This window comes from Lolium rigidum, chromosome 1, assembly GCF_022539505.1.
Source record: "Lolium rigidum isolate FL_2022 chromosome 1, APGP_CSIRO_Lrig_0.1, whole genome shotgun sequence".
In the NCBI taxonomy this organism is placed as follows: Eukaryota; Viridiplantae; Streptophyta; class Magnoliopsida; order Poales; family Poaceae; genus Lolium; species Lolium rigidum.
The window spans coordinates 354,298,919-354,312,779 of record NC_061508.1 but is presented as its reverse complement, the minus strand read 5'-3'; the positions used below and the strand labels follow the sequence as shown (position 1 = coordinate 354,312,779).

Below are 13,861 nucleotides of genomic sequence, written 5' to 3'. Positions count from 1 at the left end.
GACGACGAAGACGGGGATGAAGCCCCCGTGGAGGGCTACGGGAGTAGCGACGAGGAGCCCATCGGCAGCAGTGCCGATGAGAGCCTCGAGGATGACGATGGGGGCGATGACGGCCGCGCATAGGACCTCTAGCATAGGGTCGTGGTAGAAGATGGGGCAATGTATCCCCTAGCATTTCCTTTTGAGAGCAATTAGCTCTTTATGTAAGAAATCTCGCCTATCAATGAAGAACTGTTCCCCAATTGGATTTTGCCGATTTCTTCCGAATTTGATTGAGCCGATTTACCTCTCCTATCGACCTTGCCGATTCGTCCCCTTTGCCAATGTGTAATGAGCCGATAACAACGCATCGGTCCTTCGACATTCATCCTTCTATTCTTCAACTCCTTAGCGAGCGTTCATCATTTTGTGAAGAAGGTTGCAACGAAGATCAGCCGACGGTACTTCAATCGGTCCTTCAATAGAGCACCTACCGAGCCTCGTTGCCCCCGAGTCTCGGCCAAGGCAAAACAGGAGCTGTATGAGACCTCGGGCTCGATCATGTCCGAGGGAGCTTCTTATGCGAGCTAGCCTATTTGAACATAAATCGGCTTCTCAAAGCAGAGAGCCTTCAAGGCGAGCTGCCCCCCGAGTTTCTTCAGTCCCTGCCGGCCAGATAGGCTCCTTTCCTTTGGTGGACCTGATCCGTACGTCCAGGCTGCTCCTGATATTGTTCTTGAAGAGAGGATCTGAGCTTCCAAACTGCTCCATTGAGGAGTTCCTTCATAAAACATCTCCCTTTGTGCTCCATTGACCCTCTGATCGTAACAGTTATCCCCCTTGAGTCGATGGTCATGCATCGGCTTTCACATCCTTAAGTCGATGCCTGCTGCATCGGCTGTGCTCGAAAATTTTCGAATTTTCATATATATATTTTTTTTTGTTTTTTACGGCCGACCCGTGCATCGGCCCCCATATTCCAATACCCATCACCAGAAGACGAGATGCTTCCGTTGCATATCCTCGTATTTCATATACCTGGGTGCCCCCCCGAGCCGATCTCGTCAAGAGAATTGATGGTATCGGCTACGTTGGATAACATGTTGAACCCGGGCGGAATGGTGGGTGAGGATAATTTTGGCCGATTGCTGGAATCGGCCTCCACGTTGCTTGCTCGTTGAAGGTTTTGTAAGTTCCCTTCATAAATTTTTTGGGGCCGATCACAAGGATCGGCCTCGCTCTGGTTTGCTCATTGGTTTAATCTTGCTATTTGGTTAAGTTTGGATAAAACCAACCCAACCTACGACTTGATGCGCTTGGCGTCGTCCACCTTGAGTGCACCGTAGAGTCGTGGAGCACTAAGCTCACGTCGGCAAGACGAGTACCATGTTTGTGCCGGCCCGATGTCTCATCATCGGCTTTCCTCTCGTTTGGGCGCCACTCCATTTTCCGTGGACGACCCTCTTCATCCAGGGGTTCGCCGGAACTTTTGCGGCCCGGATCGGGTCGTGCCTTCCTTAGCGTATGCAGGTATAACCTTTCGGCTTCCTCCGGGCCGCGCAATCGGCTGAACCTCGCGCTTTTGGGAGCAGGCTGAGTCCGTCAGGGCACCACCTTGGGCGGTGGTACTGTCTTCTTCTACTTCTCCCTCGTCTTCGAATCCTCAAGATCTGCCCAACGAGGTGACTCAACGCGTTTGCTTTGTGGCGGGAGAGGCCCTAGGCGCTCGAACACGGACACGTTGGCCGCCTCCTTCTTCTTCTTGTTGCATTACGGGCAATTGCCGATTGTGGGCAATCGGCTCATTCCTCGAATCCCGGCGGTGTACGAAGAAGGGGCGGTCCGATGTCCGGCGTTGTCATCTTGCTCCCTTGATGTTTCCGTGGCACGGCGCTCGTGCTCCTCCTCATCGCGATCCTGCCGACGATATCTTCCGGCTCCTCTCCGCCGGACGATCTCCTCTATCATCATAATTGGACCGTCGGCGTTGGTCATGCTGACTCACATATTTGTTGAGGAGGTGATCGAGAGAGGGTCGCTCGATATCTTATATTCTTCACCTCTCCCTCCGTGACATAGCGCTTGCCATCATGACGGAGCCGATCGCGTGGAGCGGCCTCCTCTGTATCCTTGCTATGAGAGCAGGCTGCCCTCATCTCCATCTTTGCCGAGTGGTTCCCGGGTCCTACCATGTTGATGCTTGAACGAGGGACCCGGCGGCAACCCTCGGGGTAGGTGACTTCCACCATGTTAACGGCGGGGAAGGGTTGGGTGTCGACCTTCATGGCGTACTTGGTTGAAAATTAGCCGCCCCTTCTCTATCGCCGCTTGGATGTGCTTGACGCCACACCGGCGGTCGTTGGTGGCATGGGAAAGCGAGTTGTGGAATTTGCGATACGGCTTTCCGTTTAGCTCCTTCGGCCAGTGGGGAACTTGAGACCTTCGAGGAATCGTCAACTGTTTCTCCTTGAGCGAGGAGGTCGAAGATTTGCTCGGTCTTGGTCACGTCGAAATCAAATCCCCCGGGCGGCCCTGGTGGCTTTACCCATTTTGCGGGACACGGGGTTCCTCCCCGAGTCCACTCGCCCATCGCTATTTCTTGGTCTCCCGCGAGGCACTTCATCTTCCTCTCGTATCGACCATGACTACTGCACGCTTGAACTTGTCTTGGTACGAGTCCGGGTGGCGCTTGTTCATATGCTCGATAATTTCGAACCATGTGCGCCGGCGAGGATAATCTGCTTGGGAGGCCATGTCCTTGAGCTGCGTTGCAAGGCCGGCTACGCCAACTTCGATCTGCTTCCTTTTCGGTTATACGAACCGAATAACATCGGTTCCTAAGATTCTGAAGCGTCTGGATGTACTCGTCACCGTTTCCCCGCGCTTCGACGTAGTTGGGCTAGATCGGCAATGCCGGACTCGGAAGCTTCGAATGGTATTGCATATGGAAGCTGTTCTTCCAATTGCTTCCAAGATCGGATGGAGTTTGTCGGCAAAGAGGTGTACCATCCAAAAGCCGATCCCGTGAGGGCTGTGAAAAGAGCCTCACGCGTAGCCGATCCGACACCGAAGCCGGTCCTAGTTGAGCCAAATATCGGGCCGACGTGCTCGATGGAGCTGGAGCCATCCGATCCACCGAATTTGGAAAAGTCGGGGAGCCGATATTTAGGTGGCGACGGGATCATCTCGTAATCGTCGGGGTACGGCTTGGAATAGCCGAGCGCCCTTCTTTTCGGCATCATGCCGAACCGGTCTCTCGGTATGGTACCGATCGATCCGTTGTGCTGGCCGTAGGAGTTGCACTCGAAGATTCGCCGGGGTGGCGTACTTAGCCAGCCATGTTTGCTTTTCCGGCTCACGAGCCAACCTGCGGGAGTTGGGCTCGGGAGTTTCGTCGGTGTGGCGTACTTAGTTAGCCACGTGCCGCTTCTCAAGCTCGTCGGCGACGTTCCTCCCTGTCTTCGCCGGAGTCCCCGATGTTGTGGCCTCGGTTTGTGAGTGCCCGGTCACCACAATCGCGGCACATACGTGCACGCGTATCCTTGAGGGATCTCCTTGGGCGCCTCCATTAGGAACCGGTAGTCACTAGGGTCACCACCGATCTTGTAGACGAGGAATGCCGGTGTAGTCGGCACTTCAGCCAGTGCCGCCAACGCATATGGCAGCGGTGGACGGGACCCAGGTGGCAACTCTCCTTGATGAGTCCCGAGAGCCGGTCCCGACGGCGAGTACGGTGGCTCATGATCTCTCGGATTACGCGCGGAGCGACACGCTCCAACACGTTGACCAAGTTTTCGAGTGGCGATGTAGCTAGTGAGCCACCAAGTAGTTGATCTCCTGCCGCGGTCCCTCGGTGCGTTCCTCCGACGGGGCGAGAGAGGTCTATCCCATCGAGAGCACCTTGCGGTGAGAATCCCTTCCATCCGATGCCATGGGAACGGGTTCTGCGAAAAGAGCCGATGAGGTCGGCTTCGAGGGTGGCCTTGATCTCGTTGTATTGCTTCTTGAGCTCGTCGGGCGGCTCCTCGTAGGTGGCCGGCGTGCGCGTCCGCCATCTCGGATGTAGATGATGGTCCCACCGGCGTGCCAGAATGTGTTGACCGCCAAAACCCACCGGCGGGCAGCGGCCTTGTCAACACCGTAGAGCCGGGAAGAGCCTAGAGCCTGCGGCTGGCCGAGACCCCTCCGAGCGACGGCCCGCAATGCTCTTCCGGTCACACGCGGCGATGCGAAGTGCAAGGGCGTGCCACCCGACCTATACCGGCCGAGGAAGGTGATGGGGATGCCTCGCTTAGTTTCTGCGCGGGCATACATGTGAACGTTAAATACGAGCCTCGATCGGCTCTCGAGTTATCCTGTGAATCGGCTCAAAGAGCCGATCCACCCATGATTCGTACGGGGTGCACGAATACTTGGTGGTCCCGCTTGATCAAGATAGAGCTAATGAGATCTACGACGATTTAGGGTTTTCACCGCATAATCGGATCATCCTACTCCGAGGTTGGGCCTCGCGGCCACGCACGGTGCTCGTAAGCCGATCCTAAACAAGGCCTAAAAACCAACATGAAGTTGATCCTCGGAACATCCTGTTTAGGACTTGCGAACGCCACCCTACGTGCCACTGGATCCTCCCCCTTTGTAAGGCCTAACTATTGCAGATATTAAACTAATCCTTGTAGAACAAGGAGCAATCGTAACGGATCGGATCTACTAAATAATGATCAAGCGGGGTGCGCCCCCACACCTGAGATAGGCGTGAGGGCGGCTAGATATGCAAGGGTTGCACTACGTAAGCATGCTTAAACGAAGAACAATGCTAACCCTAACACATCTAATGATAACTACGTTGCTCGCCATCAAAAGCGCTTCGGTACGAGCAACGCATGAACAACGTGGGGCTTAGTGCTGCCTAGATCGCAAGATGCGATCTAGGCAGCATGTCGCTACCTGATAGAAACCCTCGAGACGAAGGAGTTGGCGATGCGCCGAGATTGGTTTGTTTTTGGGGTTGAACGTGAGTTGTTGTTTATTTCATAAACCCTAGGTACATATTTATAGTCCAGGGGACTTTCTAATGTGGGCGTGCACTAAACCGTGCACGAGTAAGATTCTACTTTCTAAACTAAAATGCGATCTAATATTTTACAGATACAAGGGCAATTAAACCCAACTTGGTATAACAGGCCGATTCACGTAATCCTCCACGTATACTTCCTTTAAGCCCATCTTGATTGCGGCCCACCTCTGACTCGGTTAAATTCTGGTGATAACAACCCTACACGCCGCTGGATCCTCCGTCCCCTTGTAAGGCCTAACTATTGCAGATATTAAACTAATCCTTGTGGAACAAGGAGCAATCGTAACGGATCAGATCTACTAAACTATGATCAAGCGGGGTGCCGCCCCTACGCCTAAGATAGGCGTAAGGGCGGCTAGACATGCAAGGGTTGCACTACGAAAGCATGCGAGCATGAAGAACAATGCTAACCCTAACATGTCTAAGATAACTACGTTGCTCGCCATAAAAAAGGCTTCGGCACGAGCAACGCATGAACAACGTAGGCAGGCTTGTCGCTGCCTAGATCGCAAGATGCGATCTAGGCAGCATGATGCTTACCGGTAGAAACCCTCGAGACGAAGGAGTTGGCGATGCGCCGAGATTTGTTTGTGGTTGAACGTTGGTTGTTGTTTATTCCATAAACCCTAGGTACATATTTATAGTCCGGCGGACTTTCTAATGTGGGCGTGCACTAAACCGTGCACGAGTAAGATTCTATCTCTAAACTAAGATGTGATCTAATATGTTACAGATACACGGGCAATTAAGCCCAACTTGGTATAAAAGGCCGATCCACGTATTCCTTCTATATATATATTTCTTCACGTCCATCTCGATCGCGGCCCACCTCTGACTCGGTCAAATTCTGGTGATAACAGCATCTCCGCGTACTCGAAATATAAGATCCGTTGAAATAAGTGGGCTAAATCATTTGACCTATGTAATATTTCAGTTTTTGCTATAAATCTAAAAATCCACATAGTGTCAGCTCATGTGAGTTTAAGTCCAAGTTGGTGGTAGCTTACTAGGGAGTAACAAGAGGTGAGAAGTTTAGTCTCAAAGTTGGAAGACAGTTAGACCACCTTATAAAGTGGGTTGTTCCACTACTAGTAAGTTGGTGAGAAGAGGAGTGGTTCACGCGCTCTCCTCCTTCTCCTCGCTCGACTCGTGGCGAGTGGATTGAGCCTCGAGCCGAGACTTTCCTTTCTTTTTGCAGTCAGGGAAACGAATAGAGTTCTAGACGGACGCATGGCAGTTAGTCGGTTCGGGTCGCTCCCGAACCGTGGGCTATCTGTAACCGACTCGAAACGTGCATAGGGTTTTCTGAGCCTACATAATCTTTTGCCCGGCTACTGCGAAAACATACATGATACATGAGTTAGAGTTTAGCCACCTCTCTCTGCTTGTGCCGCCATCGTAGCCTACTCCATCCCGCCTGCCGGCGTGCACAGGCGAACGGGAGAGCAGGTCTCCAGAATCGCTCGCCTTTGCGATCATGTACGGGAGAGGCGAATTAGGTTTTTGGGAGGCGCTCTGCGCGATTGCTAAAGCTCTTCATCACGGGTCGTCTTCCGTCCAAATCGGGCGGTGCTGCCTACCGTCGTCTTCAACGGCGCCAAAATACAACCCGGCCCCAACGTCGATCCCCACACCGGCAACTACTATTAACTTGTTTGTCCACACACTCGCATTCCCGCACTAAATTTGCGGTAGGACGGATCACCGTCGGTGACCTGGACCACCCCAAACAAACATCGATCTGTTCTCTATCCGCCCGCGTGCGCGGCCTACTAACGCATACGGATCAGAACGGACGACTCCGCTGCCCGAAACTCTCCTCGCTGTCATAGATGGCCTTAAGTAGCAGTACCTCCGTTTGAAAGAACAAGACAAGACATACGCGTTTTTTGAGACGAACTTTGATCGTAAAAACTGAGCAATTAAACCTTGATTGCATCGTACATAATCAGTACCGTTGGATCCGTATCGAAAGATACTTTTTTAACCGTGCGATTTTCATACGAACAATTTTTTATCTACGTGAAGTGATTCTTGGGCAAACAAAAAACACGCGAAACGAGCGCGGCTTGTTCTTTGAAACATACATATGTACGTGGAACAAAAAAAAAAGTGTGAATACCGAGCACACACCCGGTCAGATGAACCCAACGGTAACAACGATGACGTCAGCACGACCAGCCGTGAGGTCCAACACCACATGAAACCCAGAATGCCTCCGACCTCCCGTAGAGCCTCCGTCCCGCCCGGGACGTCCACGCAGCGGCGCCGCGCAGCGGAACGTTGGGACGTCGAACCGCCCCAATCCGCCCTCACAAACGTTCTGCGTTGAGGTCTTTGGGTGCCGCAGGAAGCACAGGGTGAAAGCACAGAGGCGATCGAGCGGGAGGCCAGCCAATGGGCGCGCACCTCGCGGATCGGTGACGTGGCGCTCGCCGAGCTGTCGTGTCCCGGCGCGCGCGCTGAAAATATCGATCGATCGTGGGCGTGGCACATGCCCACCAGCCCGAAATTTGCAGAATCCCGCGCAAGCCCCTGGCGCGGGCGCTGTTCCGTCTGCACCCCTCGGGTTTCTCCTAATCACGTCCGCACCCTCAGCAACTTGTACGTGGCGTGTGCCCGCCTCGGTAGCCACCCTGCGTGTCAACATGACAGCGCGGGTCCACCACGTACTAGAACCCACGTGTCAGCGCTGGGTACGGGTTCTCCAGGTGAGGGAAGTCCGCGATCGGGCCGAAAATTCAAATTAGGAGTTGGGGGCGGGCCCTCGGAGGCTGCGTGGAATCGCGGATACGCCCTCGGCAGGCACCGCGCTTCTTATCCCCTCCTACCACACTCACACGCTCTCTGCCCTGCACTGCCCCCGTCTCCTACTGCTTTCCCCACACGGACACGCTCCCTCCTCCTCCGCCCACGCACGCACGCAGGTGAGCCTCCGCCGCCCCGATTCGCCGCCGTTCCGCCCGATTCCGCCGCGCCAGGGCCGGATCTGACCCGTGCGCTCGCTGATTTCAGCTCGCAGGAACCACCCAGCCAGCCCGCCTGCCATGAAGGGGGCCAAATCCAAGGGCGCCGCCAAGGCCGAAACCAAGTAAGCGACCCCCATCGAATACTCCACCTTCAATCCGTGGCAGATCTGTTCGTGGGCGATTCGTGTTTCGCTGACCCGTCAGTGATCTGTTGCTGCTGCCTAGGTTGGCGGTGAAGAGCAAGGGGGCGGAGAAGCCGGCGCCCAAGGGCAGGAAGACCAAGCCCGCCAAGGACCCCAACAAGCCCAAGCGCGCGCCCAGCGCCTTCTTCGTCTTCATGTATGTCAGCCCCGCAGATGCACCCTTTCCCTTTTCTCTGTTTTTTCTACTTCGAGCTGACTTGTTATTTTCCCGCTACTTTGGTTGACTTTGCGGTTCTGCTGCCTCTCTCTGTATAGGGACGAGTTCCGCAAGGAGTTCAAGGAGAAGAACCCCAAGAACAAATCTGTCGCTGCAGTAAGTTCCCTTACTACAGTAACCAATTCCCAAAGCTATTTTACTCCGTGGCGATGGGATCATGATGCGTCAACTCATTGGTTCCCTGTTGGTTGGGTATAACTTTCCCAGGTCGGCAAAGCAGCCGGTGAGAGGTGGAAAAGCCTGAGCGAATCGGTAAACAAACCTTCCCCAACCATACCCACTAGTACTTCCGTTTGACTTAAGGGTACTAGATCGCTGCTTTACTGTTGCACAAACCTCACACGATTCGCTGCTGTTGATTGATTCCTCTCCGCAGGACAAGGCTCCCTACGTCGCCAAGGCCAACAAGCTCAAGGGCGACTACAACAAGGCCATTGCCGCATACAACAAGGGCGAGGTATCCACGGTGCTCACCCGCCTGCCTGCCTCTTTCTTCTTTATCCTTGCTTTTGCTGTCTCCCGTTTTAGCTCTTGGTGCTAATCATGCTCTCTTAACTGCCTGTACAGAGCGCTGCTGCCGCCACCAAGAAGGCCGCTCCTGCTGCCAAGGACGAGGACGACGACGAGGAGGAGTCCGACAAGTCCAAGTCCGAGATCAACGACGAGGACGACGACGAGGGTAGCGACGAGGTATAAATCCATATATACCATGCTTCCACTTAGCACTAGGTTTATGTCCTACTTACTTGGTTGTTGCAACCTACAAGCACAGCACCAGAGACTATGTATCTGAACACGAGCTTGCTTGCTTCTATCGTGCAGGACGAGGACGACGACGAGTGAAGCCTCCCGCCCTCCCAAGACGGTGGACCACAAAACCTGGGAGCTGCTGTGCAAGCGCCTTGCACTGTGGTAGTGGTGTCGGGCTCCCATAACGAGAGCCTATCCATCCGTCCCCTGTACTAGAATTATCTCTTCAACGTCGTCATGTTTTTACCTTTTCTCTCGTCGCTATAACGGACAGCGCTACCTGTTGGCGCCCATCGGCGGTGTAGTCCTCCCCGCGTGTACCTAGATCATCATTACTCTTTCCCATTGTCACCCAGCGGCTGCTAACATTGTGATAATATCAGTTTGGGTAATGTTAGATTAAATTCCTGTTCCATGCGTTTGTGATTGGCTTCTGTGGTATGTTTCTTGCTGCTTTGCAAGTGTTTGGCTGTATTGCCGCATCTGTTTTCTCTATCTCGTTGTACAGCTATGTAGCTCCGGTGCTGCTGCTCGAGCAGTTGCCTCTGAAAGTCCCTACAAGTCCATGGCTCTGAACTGATTGCTTCTCCTCTTTTCTATACTGGGAATGTCATGATTAGTTCGGTCAATCCAGTGGTCGAGTGGGTTAATGATTGGCTGCTGCTGGCTGGTTTGGTGGACAATCTTTTTTTTCCTTTTCTGGAATGGTTCGTTTTCTCACGGGCTCTTCTGCGTTGCTGCTCTACAGACCTTGTCTTCCCCTTGATGTTGGTTAGCAGTGCTCCTAATTATAGCGAGATCTTGCCTCGGCGTCTCCATCTCAGCTCTTCCCTTTGATGTTGGATGTCTGCTTCCTCAAATTACATGCAACAGCTAGAATTGTCTTCCCAGCTGGACTTGCTCCACGAATGCTGCCCGAGTGTTGAAACGATGGCTCTAGGCTGTGGACTAGTAGTTCCAAGATTGTCAAACTTGCATTCCAATTGCGGAAAACACAAGATGGCCAAGAAGATATCTTTGGAAATGAATGAATGGATCCGGGGGTTGGGTTTGGTTGTGATGCAGGCAGGTCAGGAGGAGCGGAGCCGTTGGGGCTGTCTGCCGCGGCAGCAGACATCCATGAATGAATGTGACGATGCAGACGTACGTACAGTCGCTCGCTTTCCGACTGACATGTCTGCCCGCATTTACACAGCAGCAGCAGCCTGCGGGGCGTACGCGCGCGCTCATCATGCACGCTCGCTCGCTTGCATTTGATTACAGTGCAGTACAGGGCAGTCAGTCAGTCAATAATGCGGTGCTTGCAAGATCTATCCTGCCGTGCTCTTTCGAATTTGAAAGCCACGGAGCTAGAGCATGGGCAACGGGTGAGTCGTGCTTAACTAGCATGTTTTGGCATGGTTAATTATGAGATTAAATTATATATGAGGTGGTTAGGCTATGGTCACAGCAAGCCTCCGTAGCATAGTGGTAGTGCGTTCCCTTCGTAAGGGAAAGGTCGTGAGTTCGATCCTCACCGGGGGCTCTGCTTATTTTTTTTTCGGCCTGCCTGGATTGCCAACCATGTTTTGTTCAAAACACAAGTCTGACTGACGGAATCATCTGATCCTGGGTCAATTTCGGAACGGAAATGGTATTGTTGTTAGCCCCGAGATAATGTAGCGGAACTTTTGTTTCTTAGTTTTCTTTTCATTTTTTTGGTTGTGTGCATCCGTAATGTCATTAGGGTGGTGCGTTGTTGTAGAGGCTGGATGTAATTGATATCTCTTGATATTAATATATTCCCTTTATCGAAAAAAACAAAATGACGTGTGTGAAGTAGTTAAATAGAGTAGCGGAAAAGGGGCATTTTTCGAAATTGGATAATGAAATGGGAGCCACGGAAAATCGGTAGCACTGCCTCCTTCAGCAGATGCTACCAATGGCACCATCTACATGGCAGGCACCGGCCCCAGGCTGAATTAAGGTTAATGTCCATGTTGGATGGAATTCTTGCATGATCGCAGGAGGGGCTGGCATGGTTGCTCGCAGCTCAAGTGGTGCAGTTCTGTACTCCGAATGGAAAACTCTACCCTTTGTGCTAGTGCGGATGAAGTTGAAATATTCGCGTGATTGGAGGGCCATCGGTACCTGTTGGCGCATCCTCATTTTTTTGGAATTCTGGAGTCGGATTGTGCACGGGCGGTCGACGTTCTATCGTCTGTAGAGCAAGATCGTTCATCTAGCTGGCGCCTGATCTTGGAAGCAAGGACGCTGCTGAATCTTCTGCTGGCGGTACAAGTCTGCAAGGTTTCTCGGGTGAGCAATGGTGTGGCGCATGAGTTAAGTAAGCGTGAGTGTGTTATGTTGCATGAGAGTTCCTCCCTGCGCGTTGGACTCTCTTACGCATGATTATAAGCACGTATTACCTAGTTCAAAAAAAGGAGGCACGAAAGCGGTAACCAGAGATGACATGTGAGTTTTCTTAGCAGCAAGTAACAACTATATCTCCCATGTTGCTTCCATAACAACTGAAGTAAGGGCACCGAAGGATGGCTTCATCCTAGCGGGTCAGATGGGCTATTCCAAGGCGATTATCAACTTCGATTGCTTAGAAGTTATTCAGACAACACATAATCGTGGCATCGGAAATTTATGAAGAATGTAATTTTTTAGCCAGAGGTTTCGATCATGGTATTTTCGAGCATTGTAATAGGGAAAGCAGTTCAGTAGCTCATTTACTTGGTGCTGGCTTAGAGGGGGATCAGACACGTGTCTAGACATGGTGTTTTATTGTTTCTAGCTTGGTAAACTAAGGACATGTACAATAGTAGAGAAGGCACATCTTCTCTTAGCTATCCATGTTATCTACAGAAGACACTAAGTATAAGTGATACAATGTATTATCTCTTATTATCATCACTAAACAATAATTGAGAATCAATTAAATTTTAGAAGAAAATTTGGTTGATAAGGGAAGACAAATGGTACAATGGAGAAAATAGCCTTCTCTTATTTCACAAGGGATCATCCCTTAGTTAAGGAAGGACAAACTTCTCTTTCTACAATCTCTCTTCTCCAATTAAGCAAAAACCTGACGTGGTGTCCATAAGTGAAGACTGACGTCACTCCATTATACATGCCCTAACCTTATTTGAGAATCAATGAAGTTGCCATGATGGATTTCCTAAAAAAAAATAGTTTGCTAATAGTACTAGATTTTTTCCAAAGAAAAAAATCATTTTTAAATGTTCGAATCTTTCCTTTTTCCCTCTCGTGACCAGTCTGATTTCTAAGGTTGAATCCTATTCCCCTAGAAAAGAAATAATAAAAGTAATCCTATATGATTTTTTCTTCTGAAGATTCTTCACTTCTCATAGGTTTTTTCGATTCGCTCTTTTGTTGTGATGCAATTAAATAAAATTTTGTGCAAACCAAACGCCATATAATTTTACTAGGTATGATAATGCGTAATCTCGCGCTTTTGAAACCCCACGAGTCAAAGAGGCTCAGGATATCAAGCTAGTTGGTCATCCCACAACAAACAAACTTGTCCGGTAGTGCATCAGAGAAACCTCATAGTACTACTCAACATCGGCTAGTTCGTTCCCGTGTCTTGTTTGTGCCTAGTTTCATAGAACCAAGTCGAAATAGGGGAAAGAAATTGGTTTTTTTTTTTTACCTAGGGCTCTGGCGGCGCCAGGGCGACTAGGTTTTTCTTCCTCCATCGCTGCCCTTCGCCAGTTGGAGTTCCTTCTAGGCTTTGGTCCAGATCTGATCCTTCTCTAGGGTTTTGGTGGGCTTCCAGATGGAGGCATCGTCGACGAGTTTAGGCAATCAAGATACTATTGCTGGTGCGAAACGGACTGAGGGAACTGATGGTCTGCTCCAGCATCTAGGGATTGAGGAGGATGAGTTCGACGATCTGGTGTACGAAGACATGGATGGTGTGCCGAAGGAGGGAATTAAGTGGATGGCTCTAGCTAGGGTTCATACAACGAATTTCTTCAGCCCGAGTGACATAGGCATCCCCAATGGGCCTGCCGAAGAAGGTACCCGGGGTTTACTGAAGGCCCATGACTCGAAGAATACAAAGCCCGGAAGCCCAATATGGTGTCGATAGGGAAGATAGAGATATATTAGAAATAAAGACTTGTAACTATACGGGACGAACTCAAAGAGTCTCCCGCTGTTTGTAACTTGTACATCACGAAACCCTCGGCTCCACCTCCTATATAAGGGGGAGTCGAGGGAGAAAGAAAGCATCGATTTCATTGTCAACACAACCCTAGTTTTCTAGCAGTCGAGCACCTTTTCGGCTGAAACCTTCGAGATCTACTTGCCCTCTACTTTCCACGAAACCCTAGTCTACAACTTGTAGGCATTGACAAGTTAATACCTTGTCACCGAGTACCTTTGAACAACACATGAAAGCAGCGTGGAGTCCATCACGTGATGTGACCTTTCAGCATCTTGAAGGTAATTTATTTACGATTCAGTGTTATTGTCTTGGAGATTGGCTAAAAGTGGAAAAGGAGGACCCTGGTAGTTCCGTCAGTCAATAGTGTGTATTGAACCATATGATGGAATGTCAGATGTAGAGGCTATTGATCTAAATTTCTTCACAACTTGGATCCAAGTTTATAAGGTGCCTGTGGGAAATCACAATGATACTCCGCTGACTAAT

At 51.0% G+C, this 13,861-nt stretch overlaps 1 protein-coding gene and 1 non-coding gene across 3 annotated transcripts; both read left to right on the top strand.

Annotated features, from left to right (window-relative positions):
• The first annotated feature begins 8,078 nt into the window (after positions 1-8,078).
• Positions 8,079-9,610, top strand: LOC124702216 (HMG1/2-like protein). Of its 2 annotated transcripts, none has more exons than XM_047234349.1 (7): positions 8,079-8,147; positions 8,251-8,364; positions 8,484-8,541; positions 8,653-8,697; positions 8,822-8,902; positions 9,013-9,135; positions 9,268-9,610. In XM_047234349.1, exons 1-7 carry the CDS (start codon positions 8,104-8,106, stop codon positions 9,286-9,288), a joined length of 486 nt encoding a protein of 161 aa, XP_047090305.1. In that variant the 5' UTR covers positions 8,079-8,103; the 3' UTR covers positions 9,289-9,610. The 2 variants fall into 2 exon arrangements, with proteins under 2 accessions (XP_047090305.1, XP_047090297.1); XM_047234341.1 differs by having other exon boundaries at positions 8,822-8,911.
• A 1,038-nt stretch (positions 9,611-10,648) lies between these two features.
• Positions 10,649-10,720, top strand: TRNAT-CGU. Its single transcript has one exon. It is a non-coding gene; the product is annotated as a tRNA-Thr (tRNA).
• Positions 10,721-13,861: the final 3,141 nt, after the last annotated feature.

Excerpts from the sequence above, each read along its gene's own strand:
- LOC124702216 (XM_047234341.1), top strand. The coding sequence starts at position 8,104 with ATGAAGGGGGCCAAATCCAAGGGCGCCGCCAAGGCCGAAACCAA. Across the intron at positions 8,148-8,250 it reads GCCGCCAAGGCCGAAACCAA|GTTGGCGGTGAAGAGCAAGG; the intron begins GTAAGCGACCCC and ends GCTGCTGCCTAG. Across the intron at positions 8,912-9,012 it reads ACAAGGGCGAGGTATCCACG|AGCGCTGCTGCCGCCACCAA; the intron begins GTGCTCACCCGC and ends CTGCCTGTACAG.